This window comes from Fukomys damarensis, unplaced genomic scaffold, assembly GCF_012274545.1.
Source record: "Fukomys damarensis isolate Sample0158 unplaced genomic scaffold, DMR_v1.0_HiC HiC_scaffold_17, whole genome shotgun sequence".
NCBI lineage: Eukaryota > Metazoa > Chordata > Mammalia > Rodentia > Bathyergidae > Fukomys > Fukomys damarensis.
Window position 1 is genome coordinate 47,072,580 of NW_022900929.1, and position 15,723 is coordinate 47,088,302.

At 37.9% G+C, this 15,723-nt stretch overlaps 1 protein-coding gene across 8 annotated transcripts in view; it reads left to right on the plus strand.

Annotated features, from left to right (window-relative positions):
- The window catches only part of Rnf212b (ring finger protein 212B), a 49,835-nt gene that overhangs the window by 17,569 nt on the left and 16,543 nt on the right, over window positions 1–15,723 (plus strand). For 7 of the 8 annotated variants that reach the window (XM_010637770.3, XM_010637776.1, XM_010637771.3 and 4 more), the window contains 7 exons: window positions 6,167–6,282; window positions 6,911–6,971; window positions 8,286–8,314; window positions 8,969–9,015; window positions 9,277–9,319; window positions 9,479–9,539; window positions 10,023–10,071. In XM_010637770.3, coding sequence (XP_010636072.1) covers window positions 6,167–6,282; window positions 6,911–6,971; window positions 8,286–8,314; window positions 8,969–9,015; window positions 9,277–9,319; window positions 9,479–9,539; window positions 10,023–10,071 — 406 coding nt within the window. The remainder of the gene's footprint in view (window positions 1–6,166; window positions 6,283–6,910; window positions 6,972–8,285; window positions 8,315–8,968; window positions 9,016–9,276; window positions 9,320–9,478; window positions 9,540–10,022; window positions 10,072–15,723) is intronic. The other variant, XM_033765073.1, reaches the window with a different exon arrangement.

The following is a 15,723-nucleotide window of genomic DNA, read 5'->3' on the forward strand; positions in this document are numbered from 1 at the left end:
GCTATAGTCAGTAGTTGTCTGACCTTTGCTCTTTTTTTAAAAAAGACTTTAGAACCATGTTTATGCCAACATAAAAAATAAATTATTATCATGTATACTGTTGAAATAAAATCTGATCATTAATATGCCATAGCTTCTTTTTTTTTTTGGTGGTGCTGGGGATCGAACTTGGGTCCTTACACTTGCGAGGCAGGCTCCGGAACCACTGAGCTAAATCCCCAGCCCAGCCATAGCTTCTTTATTCCTAATTGAATTAATAGTTTGAACAACTGTAGGAATAGGGGTACAGATCAGTGTTAGAGTATTTGCCTACATGTGCAAATCCCTAGTTTCCATCCCAGAATTCCTTCTACAAATACTTTTAAGGAAAAACTTTTTTTTTTTTTAGTTTTAGATTATTTTACTTAAAAAAAAAAGTTAATCTGTCAGTATTTAGAATATTTTTATATTTAGGACTTTTGAAACAGTATGTTGTTGAATTCTTTTATCACAACTGAGTGGTACTGAGGAACCTTAGGCCAGTGTGAGAGGTAATATTTCTTTGATCACAAACTGTGCAGTCCAAAACATAACTCCCAACTGATGGGCTATTGTGACTGTCATTAATATGGGGTACATATGATATTTTATTAAAATTCTTCAGATTACTTTTAGTGGGAAGCATTTTTAAGTGTTTTTTGCTCAAATCTGTTCACTCTGAGACACCATAATAGTCTTATTTCAATTACAAATCTATCTTAGCTTTATATTGTTATGACTAGATACCTGAGAAAAACAGCTTAAAGGAGGAAATATTTATTTATTTGGTACCAGGGATCAAACTAGGACCTTGTGCTTGAGAGGCAGGTGGCAGAACCACTGAGCTAAATCGTTGGCCCCAGGAAATATTTATTTTGGCTCAAAGTATCAGAGAATTCAGGCATGGTCAGCTGGCTCCATTGCTTTCATACCTGTGGCAAGGCAAAAAACATCATGATGGAGCAAAACTGCTTACCTCATGGGAGCCAGGAAGCAGAGAAACTGGGAAAGAGCCAGGGAAGAAGGGGATGGGGCAAGATATAGTCCCTAAGGCCATGCCCCTCTTAATTCTCTTCAATTAGGCCCCATCTCCTAAATTTCTCTCACCTCCCAATAATGCTACCAAATTGTAATCTTTTAGCATCTGTATCCTTTTTAGATGGAACTCTTTTTTTTGAGACAGGAGTCACTATATATTCCAGGCTGCCCTTGAACTCACTATGTAGCCTAAACTGGCCTTGAACTTGCAGCAATCCCTCTGCTTTAGCCTCTTGAGTTCTGAGAGAGAAATTAGGGAAGCAATACCTTTCACAATAGTATCCAAAAAAATGAAATACCTAGGGATCAATCTAACAAAGGAAATAAAAGGCCTTTACACTGAAAACTATAGCACTCTGAAAAGAGAGATTGAAGAAGATATAAGAAAATGGAAATACATCCCTTATTCTTGGGTGGGGAGAGCTAATATAGTGAAAATGGCCAGACTTCCAGAATTGTTACACAGATTTAATGGAATCCCAATCAAAATTCCAGTAGTATTATATCTCATAGAGTTAGAGAAAACAGTCTTAAAATTCATTTGGAACCAGAAGAGACCTAGAATAGCACAAGCAATTCTGGGCCAGAAAGGCCCTGACTTCGAATTATACTACAAGGCTACTGTGATAAAAAGCAGCATGGCAGACACAAACAAAAAAACAGACCTGTGAATCAGTGGAACAGATTAGAAAATGCAGAAACAACTCCAAATACACTCAGGAATCTTATCTTTGAAAAAGGAGCCAGACATTTTCAGTAGAAGAAAGAGCATCTTTAATAAATACCACTGGAAAAACTGGCTTTCCACATGCCAAAGATTGAGACTAGACCCATATCTTTTACCAGGCACTAAACCCAAATCAAAATGGATCAGAGATCTAAATATTAAAGTAGAAACACTAAATCTGCTAGAAGAGAGAATAGGTAGAATTCTGGAAGACATTGGCATAGGCAAAGACTTTATAAACAAAACCCAATCACACAGGAAATATCATAAAGAATCAACAACTCTGATCTCATCTTATTAAAAAGTTTTTGCACAGTAAGAGAAACTACCAAGCTAATATTCATTTCCAAAGAACATACTATTCTGATAAATGGAATGCTTTTTTGTTTTGTTTTGTTTTAGTTTTTGGTTTTTGCTTTGTATTTTTTGGTATTGGGGATCAAACTCAGGACCTTGCACTTGTGAGACAGGCGGTGGCACCACTGAGCCAAATCCCAGCAAGTGATGAAAGCTTTAAGAGATGGGGCCTAGTAGAAGGAAGGTGTGCCCTTGCCCCTCTCTCTGCCTTCTGGCTGCCATGAGGTGAGGACATTCTCTATCACGTACTCCCACTTGATATACTGCCTTGCCACAGGCCAAATGGCAGTGGGCTGAAACCTCTGAAACTATGAGCACATATAAATTGTTCCTCCTTAAAGTTTGTTATTCCTGGTATTTTGTCACAGCAATAGAAAGCTGACTAACAGTATCTTTCAGTGTTTTTTTGTTTTGTTTTTGAGACACTACATAGACTCACTGTGTAGTTGAGACTGACCTGGAACTCACTATGTAGCCCATGCTGGTCTCCAACTCACAGTGATCCTCCTGCCTCAGCCTCCCTAGTGCTGGGATTACAGGTGTGTACTACCACGCCCGGCAGAACTAGTTTTAAAATATTCTCTTCAGTAAATAGAATAGAAATTACATTTCATATGTTAAATAAGATTTATAGGAAGCCATTAGTTTTGACTAAGCTTCTACACTAGACCCAGTATCCCAAAGTAGATTTATTCCTGCTGAAGTTCCTCACCATCAAGCCCAAACTGTTGTACTTGACCTTCTAAGAAGTCAGGAGAGAGAGAGGTAATAGCCAAGTGTCCAAACAGGCCAAATTTATCCAGTATGATAAGGAAGTCTCCTCTGTTTTAACCTTTATAAGGAAATTTATTTGAAAATTGTTTTTTTAGATAACCCCATGAAATTTAATTAACCTTTGTTCTTTTAGAAACCCACCAGTAACCATTTATCCCTTTAAGAACAGCACTCAGGGCTGGGGATTTAGCTTAGTGGTGCTGGTGCCTGCCTTATAAGCACAAGTACCTGAGTTCAATCCCTGGTACCAAAAGAAAAAAAGAAAACAAACAAACAAACAAAAAAGAACAGCACTCAACCTGTACATGTAACCAAAGGTCTATTAAGTGTGTCAACTATTATGACTTTGATGATAAATGTCGATCAAGCAGGAAACCACGTAAAGGTTTGAAGTCAGCCTCTAGCAACAAATGTATGAGGTAGGACAGTAACAAGATAGCAGAAAATTCATGCTACCAAGTAGCTATCCCCACAATAGATACACTATTCAGAAATGTCCAGGCTTGCTGTAAATGGGTCTGTAGGGAATCCTACTTTGGAGTAAAACCACATTATCATTACCAGCTGCTCTGACCTCATAATTGGTCATTACCCACAAACTAATGAGCTTCCCACAGTGTGCCCACCACATTTGGCAGTTAATCCAGGGCAGTTTTGACCGGCAGTAGGCAGCCAGATCTAGTTACTTCTTACCTTTTCAGACTTTAGCAGGTGGACACTCATTTTCCCCTTCCTCTGGATCCAGTTTAGCTCCCAAAAGATTCAGCACTGCCCCAGGCTCACTAGCTATACTCCCAAGTGTCTCCTCTGTATCACCCCTGCACTTCCATTTTACTGACCACCTCTCCTCCCAAGGCAATTGGCCAGAGGACCTCAGGATCCTTTTCTGAACAAGTCCCCACTCCTTCACTTCTCTCTTTCTTGCTCTTAGATGAACTGTTCTCCTCCTTTTTGGAGCCAGCCACACTGCATGATGCCTTAGATGCCATCTCCAAGCCCTTGGGGAGCAATAGCCACAACCAGGCCTCCTGCACTGGCACCAGCTCCTGAGCACCCCTGAACCACTTTCTTGCCAGCTGCCCCCTCACTTGGAATGAACAAGGAAGTTACTGGAGTGGGTTTGCTAGTGTCTTTGCCACTCTTATTCCTTTTGGATTTTGATTTGCCTCTCTTCCCTTGAGGACATGATACTGAAGCCACAAACTTGATATCTGGCAGTGTGGCCACAGCACTGGGCGCTGGTATCCCACCTCCTTTGAGCCTGACATTTCATTTCTGCTGTTCCTTTTCCAGATCGGTATCTAGGTCAATGAGAGATTCCCTACTCCAGTGTCCCATTCATCCCTACTGTTATATGTCTCAACCGGGTTTGCATCCACTCCTTTCCCTCCAGAGGCTCCACTGCTCAAGGGCATCTTAGAGTCAGCATCCTACCTCAAGATTCAAGGCTCTTCCTTGCTCCCAGCTTTCGTATTTTCAGCTTCATCTCAGGTCTGCCATATTGGTTACTACATGCCCCATGGACAACATCATTGCTGGGGTCTGAATGTGAATGTCCATAAAGAACAGAAAAGCAACCAGACAGCATGATAGTTTCATCTGTTTTACCCTATAGTTCTCATTTTTCCTCTTATGGTTACCACTTTTTCTTCTGCACAAAGCAAGCATTTCTAATACTCCTAGATCCCTTTTGAACACACCTGTTTTGAAATTATTCTGTTTTGTTCTGTTTTTGCTTTCTTCTGCCCTTTTGCTTAGGCATAGGCAAAAGGCCCTGCCACATTGTAGTCTGGCTCACTAGGGTTCCACAGTGGGGTCTGTTTTCTGTGTATATATGAGGCTTGGTGATCTCAGAGAGAAATGTCTAGAATAAGATTTGGGTTTTCTTGATGCTAGCCTGACAACTTAATTTTATCACAGACTGATCCTAAGGGTAGGATTAGAATGTTAAGGATACTGTGTCTTGGCTATTTATTCTATCTACTCATAATGTCTGTTGCTCCCTAAAACTCCTCCCATAACTTTAGATAACTCCTAGGATTCTGAGTGACATTTTTCTGCTGGTGCTCTGGCTGAATTTTCTAAACCAGACATGCCTTAATTTTATAAAAACAAACAAACAATATCTTTAGCTATTCGGGATGGCACATGCCTGTGATCCTAGCTGCTCAGGAGGCTGAGCAGGAGGAGGATTGCAAGTTTGAGGCCAACCTGGACAACCTAGCAAGATCCTGTCTCAAAATAAAAAAGGGAAGGGCTGGAGATTTAGTTCAGTACTCCCTGGGTTCCAATCTGCAGTACCAAAGTAAAAACAAAAACAAAAACAACCACCCTCCAAAAATAACACTAAAAAAAGAGTAAAGCCTTTGTAGAAAAATAAACTACAATATATTCTTATCTCTCAAGAACTAATTTAGACTTTCAATATTGTAGTAAGTGGCAAAAGCAATTTGCAAATTAGATGAAAATATTTATGTGAGGAGTACTGAGATCTAGAGAAGGACCCTTGACAGAAGTTTATGGTCTGAGCAGGGAGAAAGCAGATGAGACATAAATACTGCTGTGTATTCAAAAGTAGAAGTTGACAAAGCTAAAATACAATCTAAATATTAACTTTTGATCTGATTCAGCAATCCCATGATAAATTCTGTACCTCAGTGTAGCAAATGTTAAAGTGACACAAAAGATAAAATCATGTGTTCATGCCCAAAAATAAAATTCAGGAATAGGTGCTTGTATGAATCTTCACCATTCACTGCAGGAGCATGAACTACCTGCAAGTGACTGAATACGTGTCTCAGGGAAAGTAAATTGGTGACCAGGGCTCTGTGATACCTAAGGCTATGGGAGCAGAGTCCAAGCTAATTATAGACAAGAACTAATTCTGATAGGATAAAATGTTATTTTTTTTTAAAGGGCCATTCTCTGTCACAATATTACAATTAAGAAATTAGAAAGCTAGCATGTTGGAAATGAAAACCCTTTCCCTAATGCTGAGCTGTCTACTTTTGGGGATTTATTTATTTAGTTAGTTTTCTGGTACCAGGGATTAACTTGGGTCCTTGTACTCGAGAGGCAGGCAGTGGAACCACTGAGCTAAATCCCCGGCCTGGGGATTTATGAATTAAGATAAATGTTCCAGAAGAAAAAGAGCAGTAATGAAGTATGAGTTGATAGATTTCCCTTTGTTGCCAAAGCTAAGGGAAAGGGAATCATGGGAATGTATGTCCAAGGCCTATTTTTTCCTAGTAGGTGTGGAGTTTCCAGAAGAAACAAACAGATCTCCTCATTGCTTTTTATAAGCATAGAATTACAAAGTTAGAAGCAGCCATTCAGGAGGTACAGCAAACAGTGACCAGCCAGGACAAGTAAGTAACAAATCCACAGATAGCTTTTTTTTTCCTTTCAGAGATATTATAGTCCTTTTCTTGTATTTGCAAAGATTGAAAATTTTCCCATGTATATTATGTTTGTTTTGAGGAAATTGGGGACAGACTTTTTGGTTGGTCCCCTCAGTCTCCATTTTATATTTTTATTTTTTATGTCTGGGCCCTCCTCACTTTCTGGCTTCCCTCTCCTTCCCTGTATCAATGACTGCTTCTTCAGAGAAATCAGATGATTCACCCTGATAAAAAGAAATACAATATTTTAAATGTTATCTTTGGGAGGGTATATTTTGGAGATCTTAAGCTAAAAGATGAAATCCTTGATGGAAATTTTTAGACATCAGCAGGCTAAGATTATGTGAGAGGAAATGGAAATCTAAACTGATCCCACTGAAATCATACCAATTGACTGCTTGTTTTGTTGACTTGATTGTTCTCACCATCAACACGCTGCCATTGTTTCTCTGAATCATCAGATCCTAGATAAAAATACTCTGTATATCTGTAAGCATCTCCAAATATTAACTAGATGTTGATAGTAATAGTGATTGTAATATTAATATTTTTTATCCCACTGACTTGGAGCTTATTGCTTCCATCTTTTGCTTAGAGAGTTGTCAGTCTTGAGAAAAGAGAATGAAGAACTGAAGAAATTTCTAGCCTTCCTAAAGGTGAATGAAATAAGTTTTCTTTACTATTATATTCTCTCTTACTTTTTCATTCCTCCAGCTGACTGTATAAAATAATACTTCCTAACCTATTCCATATCATGGCACACATAGAGACTGACAATATTTGTACTCAGGCACACTGTAGTTAATAGATGAGGCCCCAGACAATCTGGGAGGGCTGAAAGGATTGACCAGTATTTAGAACCCTTGTAACCAATTCTTGAGTATCAGCGAATAATGTAGAAAAAATAAAGTAGAAAGTGTTTCCCACTTTCCCCCCACCCCAGACTTTGTGTCTCTGTCTCTGTCTCTGTTTCTCTCTCTCTTTCTCTCTCTCATTTTTCCCTCATGTTTCTTGGGATTGAACCCAAGGCCTTTACACTGAGTTGTATCCCCAGCCCTTTTAAAATTTGTAATTTATTTTTTATTTTGAGACAGGGTCTTGCTAAGTCCCCAAATTGCCCAGGCTCCAAGAGTATCAAGATTGCAGGTATGTGCCTCCACACCCAGATAGGCAGCTTCTTTATAAACAAGGCATCTGTTATAAGTTTTTAAATTTCTCTTTGAGAAGCCCAAGAAAGCCAGGCGCAAGGGCTCCTGCCTCTCATCTCAGCACTCTGGAGGCTGAAGCAGAAGGATGGCAAGTTCAAGGCTACTGTGAGCTATGAGACCTTGTCTCACAAAAAAGAAAAGACAAAAACAACCGAAAGAAGATGCCTAAAGACTCTTCCTCTTTTGCATACTCTTATTTCCTAGACATTTCTTTCATCCTCAGACTGTGCTATTTATTTATATAATTGTCCTATTGATCCCATTTTAGCACAGTGTAATTAGATCCCAGAGACTCCATGGTTCTCTAACTGGGTGTGGTGGTTAATGCCTGTAATCCAGACACTTGGGAGGTTGAAGTGGGAAGAATGCAAATTCAAGGCTAACCTGGACAACCTTAGTGAGACCTTATCTCAAAATGAAATGAAAGAAGGGCTGGGATATAGCTCAGTAGTAGAGTACTTCTCTAATGTGCAGGAGGCTCTGGATTCAATCGCCAGTATTAAAAAATAATTTATAGAATTTCTAATGTGCTTTTATGAAGAGAAACTAAAATTAGATTCCCTCAAAACTAACAATTTCTTAAGGAACATTGCTGCTTTATTTTCTCCTGGAAATCTTAGCAACCACTACTGGGGGACACTGCAGTGAGTTAGCCTAGCCACTAGACCACCAGGGAGAGGTTGTGGCTGAGTTATCTAACAAGTAAGACGGGTTAGGACCTTTGATCTACATCTTCCTTCACTCTCATTTTTTTACCTACAGGAATCTCCAAGTCGGTACCAAGGAAGCAGGTCAGTTTTATCAGTGCGTGTACTGGCCCCCCAGCCTTGAAAATTTAATGTAATTTTTAACATTTTTGATGTTTTTTATTGTTTGACACCTAACATTTGTATATATTTATGGGGCATAGTGTGATTAAGTTGATACATGTATATAATGTGTAATGATCAAATCAAGGTAAATAGCATTTACCACTCTTAATTTCTTTGAATTGGAAAGCTTTGAGCCTGTTCTTTCATGACTTCTGGTTGTGTACGCTCCAAGATGGGGAAAGTGGTTGAAAAATTTATCTTTTACTTTTGTAATAAAGAGTTACTGGTCTGAAAATGTAGCTCAGTGGTATAGTTAAAAAAAAAAAAAAAAAAAAAAAAAAAAAAAAAAGTTGAGGGGGGATACAGCTCAATGTGAAGGGCCTGAGTTCAATCCCCAAAATACAATACTACTATGGACAGTAGAGAAGTGGAGAGTTCACTTAGGGAGTTGGAGAGTAAATGGGCCTCATATGGAAACTTTGCTCTTACATTTTCACGTGGTACCTGCAATACACGAAGTTAAGCAATCTGTGCTAGTATTTTTATGAGCAGTGATCTGATTGATTCCCTAAAGTGGCACTTAAGCTCTGCTTAGTGAGATTAGAGCTGCCTCTTTCTTTTTGTTTTTTACAGGCTGACTACACCTCGACCAGTGTGCATTACTTCTCCATCACAGTCAGGTACAGAGTATTTTTTCCCCCAAGTGTGAGATGAGTAAGATGAGTAAATATCCTTTCCCCACATGAAAGATGTTTTTTCCTCAGCCATGTGATTCTCCTAATCTTATGTATGATATGAGAAGCATCATATAACCAGATAACCATTCTCAACCGATTGGCTAGATGAGGCAGAGCATGCCACTGACAGCAGCTTTTCATCCTGCACTTTATTTATTTATTTATTTAATTAATTAATTAATTTATTTATTTATTTATTTTCAGTTACTCCAAGACCCAGTTCCCAACATAGCAGCCAGGTGGTCAGGTGAGTAAAAGGCCTGTAAGCAACATTTAAACCACTTGTAAAAGGTGGAAGAGGAAAGAAATAGTTAGATGTGGCTCATATTGGAACTGAAGAGACTTTAAGTCTATATCCAAGTTTAACACCAGTTTTTCTTCATTTCTTTCATCTCACCTTTTACAGTCGGTCTTCCTCTGTGGAATCTCTCCCTTATAGAGTGCCTGGCTTTGGTCCTGTGGGACAAGTAAGTAATATTCACTTTCTCTTTCTAGACTGAGGTTTCTAATGCTTAATAGAAGCAAAAAATTAGGACTAAAATCTTAAATTTATATTGGTTTCTAGTATAAATTATGTGATCCTATGCAGACCCTGTTTTGGTTTGGCATTGGAGACCAGATGTTAGAAGTGAAAGTGTTGAAAGGATGAATTCATAGTGTTCATCTTGTTTGGTTTTTTTGAGATAGTCTTGCTGTGTAGTCCAGGCTGGCCTTGAACTAACAGTGATCCTCCTGCTTCAGACTTCTGAGAGTTGGGATTACAGGTGTGCACCACCACACCCAGCTTCATTATTTTCATTTTGGAAGTATTAAAGTATAGATCCTTCTTAGACTAGTATGCCCACTCCAGGAGAATTTTATGCTTTAATGTGTAGATACAGAGAAATAACAGGGACTAGGAAAGCTACAGAACAGTATATATTTATTAATGTGTATTATTTTTCCATCAGGAAGGCAGAATCCTGCAGGGAAGGAGCACTCCCAGAGACTCTAATATTGGTGAGAGGGGGATGAAGGTGTCAGAAGTCAATATAATCTATGCAGAGTCAATAGATTTCTGGTTTTCTGTGCGTCATGCCATTTTTACTTTGTTTTTCCAGACAGTGATTCCAGGTATACATACATGTATTAAAATTTTTCAAATAATATTGTTATTAAACCGACAAAGGGAAAATAAAAAGTTGAACAACAGAAAGCCAATCGCAATCTCTGGTCAGGAATTTTAGGACGACTTGAGTAAAATTGACTTGAATTTTTAAAATTGCCACACGATGGCAGTGTAAGTTAGGGCTGAAAGGAACATTTATGTGTGCCTCTCACTAAATTGCCCAGGCTGGACTGGAACTTGCAAATAATCCTCCTGCCTTGGCCTCCCTTAGTGCTAAAATATCAAGCATGTCTTAAACATAAAAATATTACAGTGAAGAACTATCTTGGTCCCAACCACTTACTTCCTTGCTTATATGCCTTCAGAACTATAATTGTTACTGTTTTCAAGCCAGTCCCTAGAGAATACCTATCAGAGTTTGTTTTCTTGTTTTTTTTGGTACTGGGGATCAAACTTGCACTTGCAAAGCAGGCACTGGCACCACTGAGCTAAATCCCCTGGCCCCTTCTTTTTTGTTTGTTTGTTTGGTTGGTTGGTTTTTGTGTGATACTAGAGAACACCTGTCACAGAATGTTTTGCTGTTATTGTTTTGTTTTGTTTTTTTGTGGTACTGGGGATTGATTCCAGGCCTTCACACTGGACTACATCCTCAGCCCTTTTTTATTTTTTATTTTGAGACAGGGTGTTGCTAAATTGCCCAAGATGGGCTCAAACTTGCATTCCTTTTGCCTCAGCCTTCCAGAGTGCTGGGATTAAAGTGTGCACCATTGTGCCCTGCCAGAGAGTATTTTCTTTAACGAGAGGAAAATTTGAAATTTCCAAATCTCCTTCTTTTTTTTTTTTTTTTTTTTTTTTTTTTTTTTTTTTTTGGTACCAGGGATGGAGCTCAGGTCCTTGCACTTTTGAGAGGCAGGCGGCAGAACCACTGAGTTAAACCTGGGTTTATCCTGAGTTTATTTTGATCATTCATGTCAAATAACCAACCTTTGGTTTTCTTTATTCTCTGTTTTGTAGTTCATTTACTTGTGCTTTAATCTTATTTTTTTCCTTCTGATTGTTTTTAATTTAGTTCTTCTCTTGGTTTCTTTTTGTAGTTGTTGTTGTTGTTTGAAACAGGGTCACACTATGTAGTTGAGACTGACCTGGAACTCATTATGTAGCCCAGGCTGGTCTCAAACTCACAGCAATCCTTCTGCCTCAGCCTCCCAAGTGCTGGGATTACAGGCATGCGCCACCATGATCGGCTTTTTTTGGTTTCTTAAGGTGGAAGATTAGAGATTTTTTAATATAGGTGTTTATAATCATAAATTTCTTATATATTTTACTAGTACATATTAATTTTATAAAATATTAGGTTTAAATATGGTATTTTTAGGGCTGGGGATTTAGCTCAGTGATTCCGCTGGCTGCCTTGCTAGTGAAAGGTCCCGAGTTCAATCCCCAGTACCAAAATAAATAAATAAATAAATCTGGTATTTTTATACACGCACATAACATTTTGATAGTATCCACCCCATACTGCCTTTTTTTACATCCTGTCCCCCTTCTTCTTATTTCCGTTCTCTCATCTAATAATTTTCTCCCTTCTAAGACAGGCATGGTGTTACACACCTGTAACCCCACCTGTAATCTCACCTGTAATCTCTAAAAGAGTGAGGTAGGAAGATCACAACTTTGAGCCGATCTGGACAATTTAGCAACTTTCTGAGACCCTGTCTCAAGATAAAAAAATAAAAAAGAGTTAGGGATATAACTCACTGCAAGGCCCTGGATTCAATCCCCAGTACTAAAAAAAAAGTCTTTATTTTTGAGATTTCTCATATTAGGGAAAATGTGATGCTTGTCTTTCTGAGTCTGGTTTATTTCATTTAATAAGATGATTTCTATTTTATTCATTTTCCTGAAAATGACATAATTTTGTTCGTTTGTGGCTAATATACTTTTCCATATATATATATTTTCATATATATATATTCTTTGTTCATCAGTTAATGGGCACGTAGGTTGGTTCTGTATCTTGGCTATTTTAGATTATACCACAATTAGCATAGGTATACAGGCATCCCTATATTACGTTGGGTTTAATTTCTTTGAGTATATACCAAGGATTGGTATGGCTGGGTTATAGGATAGTTCTATTTTTAATTTTTTTAAGAAATCTCTTCTGATTTCCATAGTGGCTTAATTGCTGTCATCAAGAAATAAAAAAAAAACAGAAATCAAATAATAACTAATGCTGATGAAGCTACAGGGAATAAGGAACACTTCTGCATTGTTGGTGGGAATACAAACTAAAGCAACCACTGTGGAAATCAGTATGGAGATTCCTCAAAAAAATAAAAATAGGAATTCGATTCAACCCAACTATTCCCCTTCTAGGTATCTTCCAAAAAAAGTTAATGTCATCGTATTACAGTGATACATGCATTCCCATATTTATAATAGCACAATTCATAATACCTAAATCTTGGAATTGACCTATGTGTCCAACAGATGAATGGATAGAAAATGTGGTATTTATACACAATGGAATACTACTCTGCTATAAAGAAGGATAAATTTGTTGGAAAATGGATGCACCTTGAGACCATAATATTAAGGGAAGTAAATCAGACATAGAAGCATAAATATTGCATGGATTCTTTTATATGGGAAACTCAAAGTATAAATAAAGAACGAAATAAAAAATAAATAATAAAAAATAGGGAGATAGATCTTTTGCAAATGGGAAAGGGACCAAGAGATGGAGGGAGGAGGTAGGGAAGTGATGCAAAGGGGATGTAAAAAGAATTAAGATGTGTTATGTATGTGAACCAACTCCCCACAATTAATGTGATCATTATATATTTCACACATATAGTAATAAAAATTTAAAATAGTCTCATAAACAGTGTATATATAGTGGGACCTGTGTTTTAAAAATCCATTCTGCTTTTAATTGGAGAGTTAAATCCATGTACATTTAATGTAATTCCTGATAAAGTAGAACTTCTGCAATTTAGCTATTTGTTTTCTATATGTCTGAAGTATTTTTTGTTATTGTTTTATTTTGTTTTGTTTTTTAGCTGGGTCTTCCTATGTCCCAGGCCTGGCCTCTTAACTATGTAGGTCTGGCTGGCTTCAAATTCATAATCCTCCTACCTCAACCTCCCAGAGTACTGGAATTACAGGCTTGCGTGACCATGGCTGGCTTGTCTATATCTTTTTAGGCCTCATTTCCTCTATTATTGTCTTCTTATGGTAGATTAATTTCTAGTGTATCACTTTAGTTCCCTTGTTCATCTACTATAGTTTTTGGAATTTGTTTAGAAATTACAGTTAACAATTTATAACAATGTACTCTAAATTTTCCCACACTTAATTTCAATAGGATACAAAAATTTTGCTCTTGTAGTTCTGTTTTCTCCCCCACGCCATTGTACAGTTAATATGCAAACTGTGTCTTTAAGTGTTTGTTAATACAAGTTGAGGTCTTTTTTTATGTTTTGTGGGCTGGGGTTTGAACCAGGGCCTTTACCTTGAGCTACATGCCCAATTCTTTTTATTTTTTATTTCGAAACAGGATCTCACTAAGTTTCCAAGTTGCCCTGGCTAGACTTGAACTTGAGTTCCTCCTGCCTCTGCTTCCCAGAGTCCCAGGATTACGTGCATGCCACTGCACCCAGCTTAATTTTTAAAGAATGGCATTTTGGAATATGTTTTTAGTAATAATCTTTCAGCACTGAGTATCTTCTTCCACTGTGTTTTAGCCTCCATGGTACCCGATAGTGGCTTCTTTCTTGCTGCTCTTAAGATTTTTTTCTTTGTAAAGGAAAACTGTTGGATGCCCTACTTCCTTTATTAAAAAGGGTTTGCAGCACCATTTTACTTTTTCGTTTCTTCTCACTGTTCAATTTATTCCAGTCTGGATTCCAGCTGTAAGTCTCAATGGACACTTTTCAGTTGTCTTCTATTGGACCTCCAGCAGTTTTCTACAATGTTGATCATTTTTAACTTCTTTTTTTGGTACCAGGGATCAAACTCAGGACCTTGTGCTTGCAAGGCAGGCAGCAGCACCACTGAGCTAAATCCCCGGCCCCATTTTTACCTTCTTAAAATGCTTTTTTTTTTTTTTTTGCCTCCTCTCAAGTGTAAAACAGTATCTTTCAAATGTTTGACACCTCAGGCTACTTAGAGTTTTCCAAGCCCAGGACATCAATTTTAAGGATATTTATAGTAATAATGAACCTTTTTTCATATAATTATATGGCTTTGGTATATGAGACTCTGACCCTGAGTTCTGTCCACTTTGGTTGACTAAATCTTTATCGTCCTTTAGGACTTAAGTCAATTCTATAGAAAGGCCCTCTGTTACTTTTTGACACAACCCTGTTTTTTCCTTTTCCTCCTCATAGTAGTTAATTATTAAATGAACTTAAAATGCCTTGAGCCTGTTATATCAATATTTAGGGTCTTGGGCCAGGGATTTAGCTCAGTGACACCGTGCTGCCTGCCTCACAAGTGCAGCAGTCCTAAATTCAATTCCCGGTACCAAAAAAAAAAAAAAAAGACACCTTTTAGGGCCAGGATTTAGCTCAGTGGTTCTGCTGCCTGCCTTGCAAGCCCAAGGTCCGGAGTTTGATCCCCGGTACAAAAAAATAAAAGTAGGGTCTTATGTTATATCAGTTCATTTAATCTTCTCAGTAATACTGTATGCATTGGGGGAAGTGGCTATCATAAACCCCATTTTACAGATGAGAAAAAAAATTATTTGTGCTGTGCTCTTCTTCCAAAAGTATGATTATGATAGCTGTAGTTTTAAATTTATTCCTGTTTGGACATTGTAGAGATTCTTGATATGTATAGATTATTTTTCATATAATTTGTGAGATTTGGAGCCATTACCTACTGAATTATCCTTTCTGCCCTATGCTTTCCACTTCTTCTGGAATGTCCAGTGTACATACATTGGTGTTCCATCAAGGTCTCTGAAAGCTTCAGTTATTTTCATGCTTTCTTTTGCTCAGAGTAATCTCAGTTGTCTTACATATTTGCAGATTCTTTTTCTGCTTAATTGTATCTCTCCCTCTAGTAAAGTTCTTGTTATACTTATAAAATTCTTACTAAAAATTTTTATGATACTGAGGATTGAAACCAGGGCCTTCACACTGGATTTTTTTTTAAGTATATTGATGGCAAAGGCATTCTTTATATATCGTACTTAGAACCATAATGTCCAAGACTCCATCTTTGTGTTTGTTTTGCGGTACCAGGGATCAAACTTGGTACTTTGTGTTTGCCAGGCAGGTGCAGTGCCACTGAGCTACATCCCCAGCCCCAGTACTTTTTAAAATTTTGTCTTTTGAGACAGGTTCTTGCTAAGTCACTAAATTTTCTAGGATAGGTTCAGACTTCCAGTCCTCCTGCCTCAGCCTTCCAGAGTGCTGGGATTACAGGTGTGTGCCATCACAACCAGCTGCTATTATACTTTTGAACTTCAGAGTTTTTACATAAAATTGATATGAATAGTCTCTATTTTTTGAGGCATCATTCTCATCTTTTCA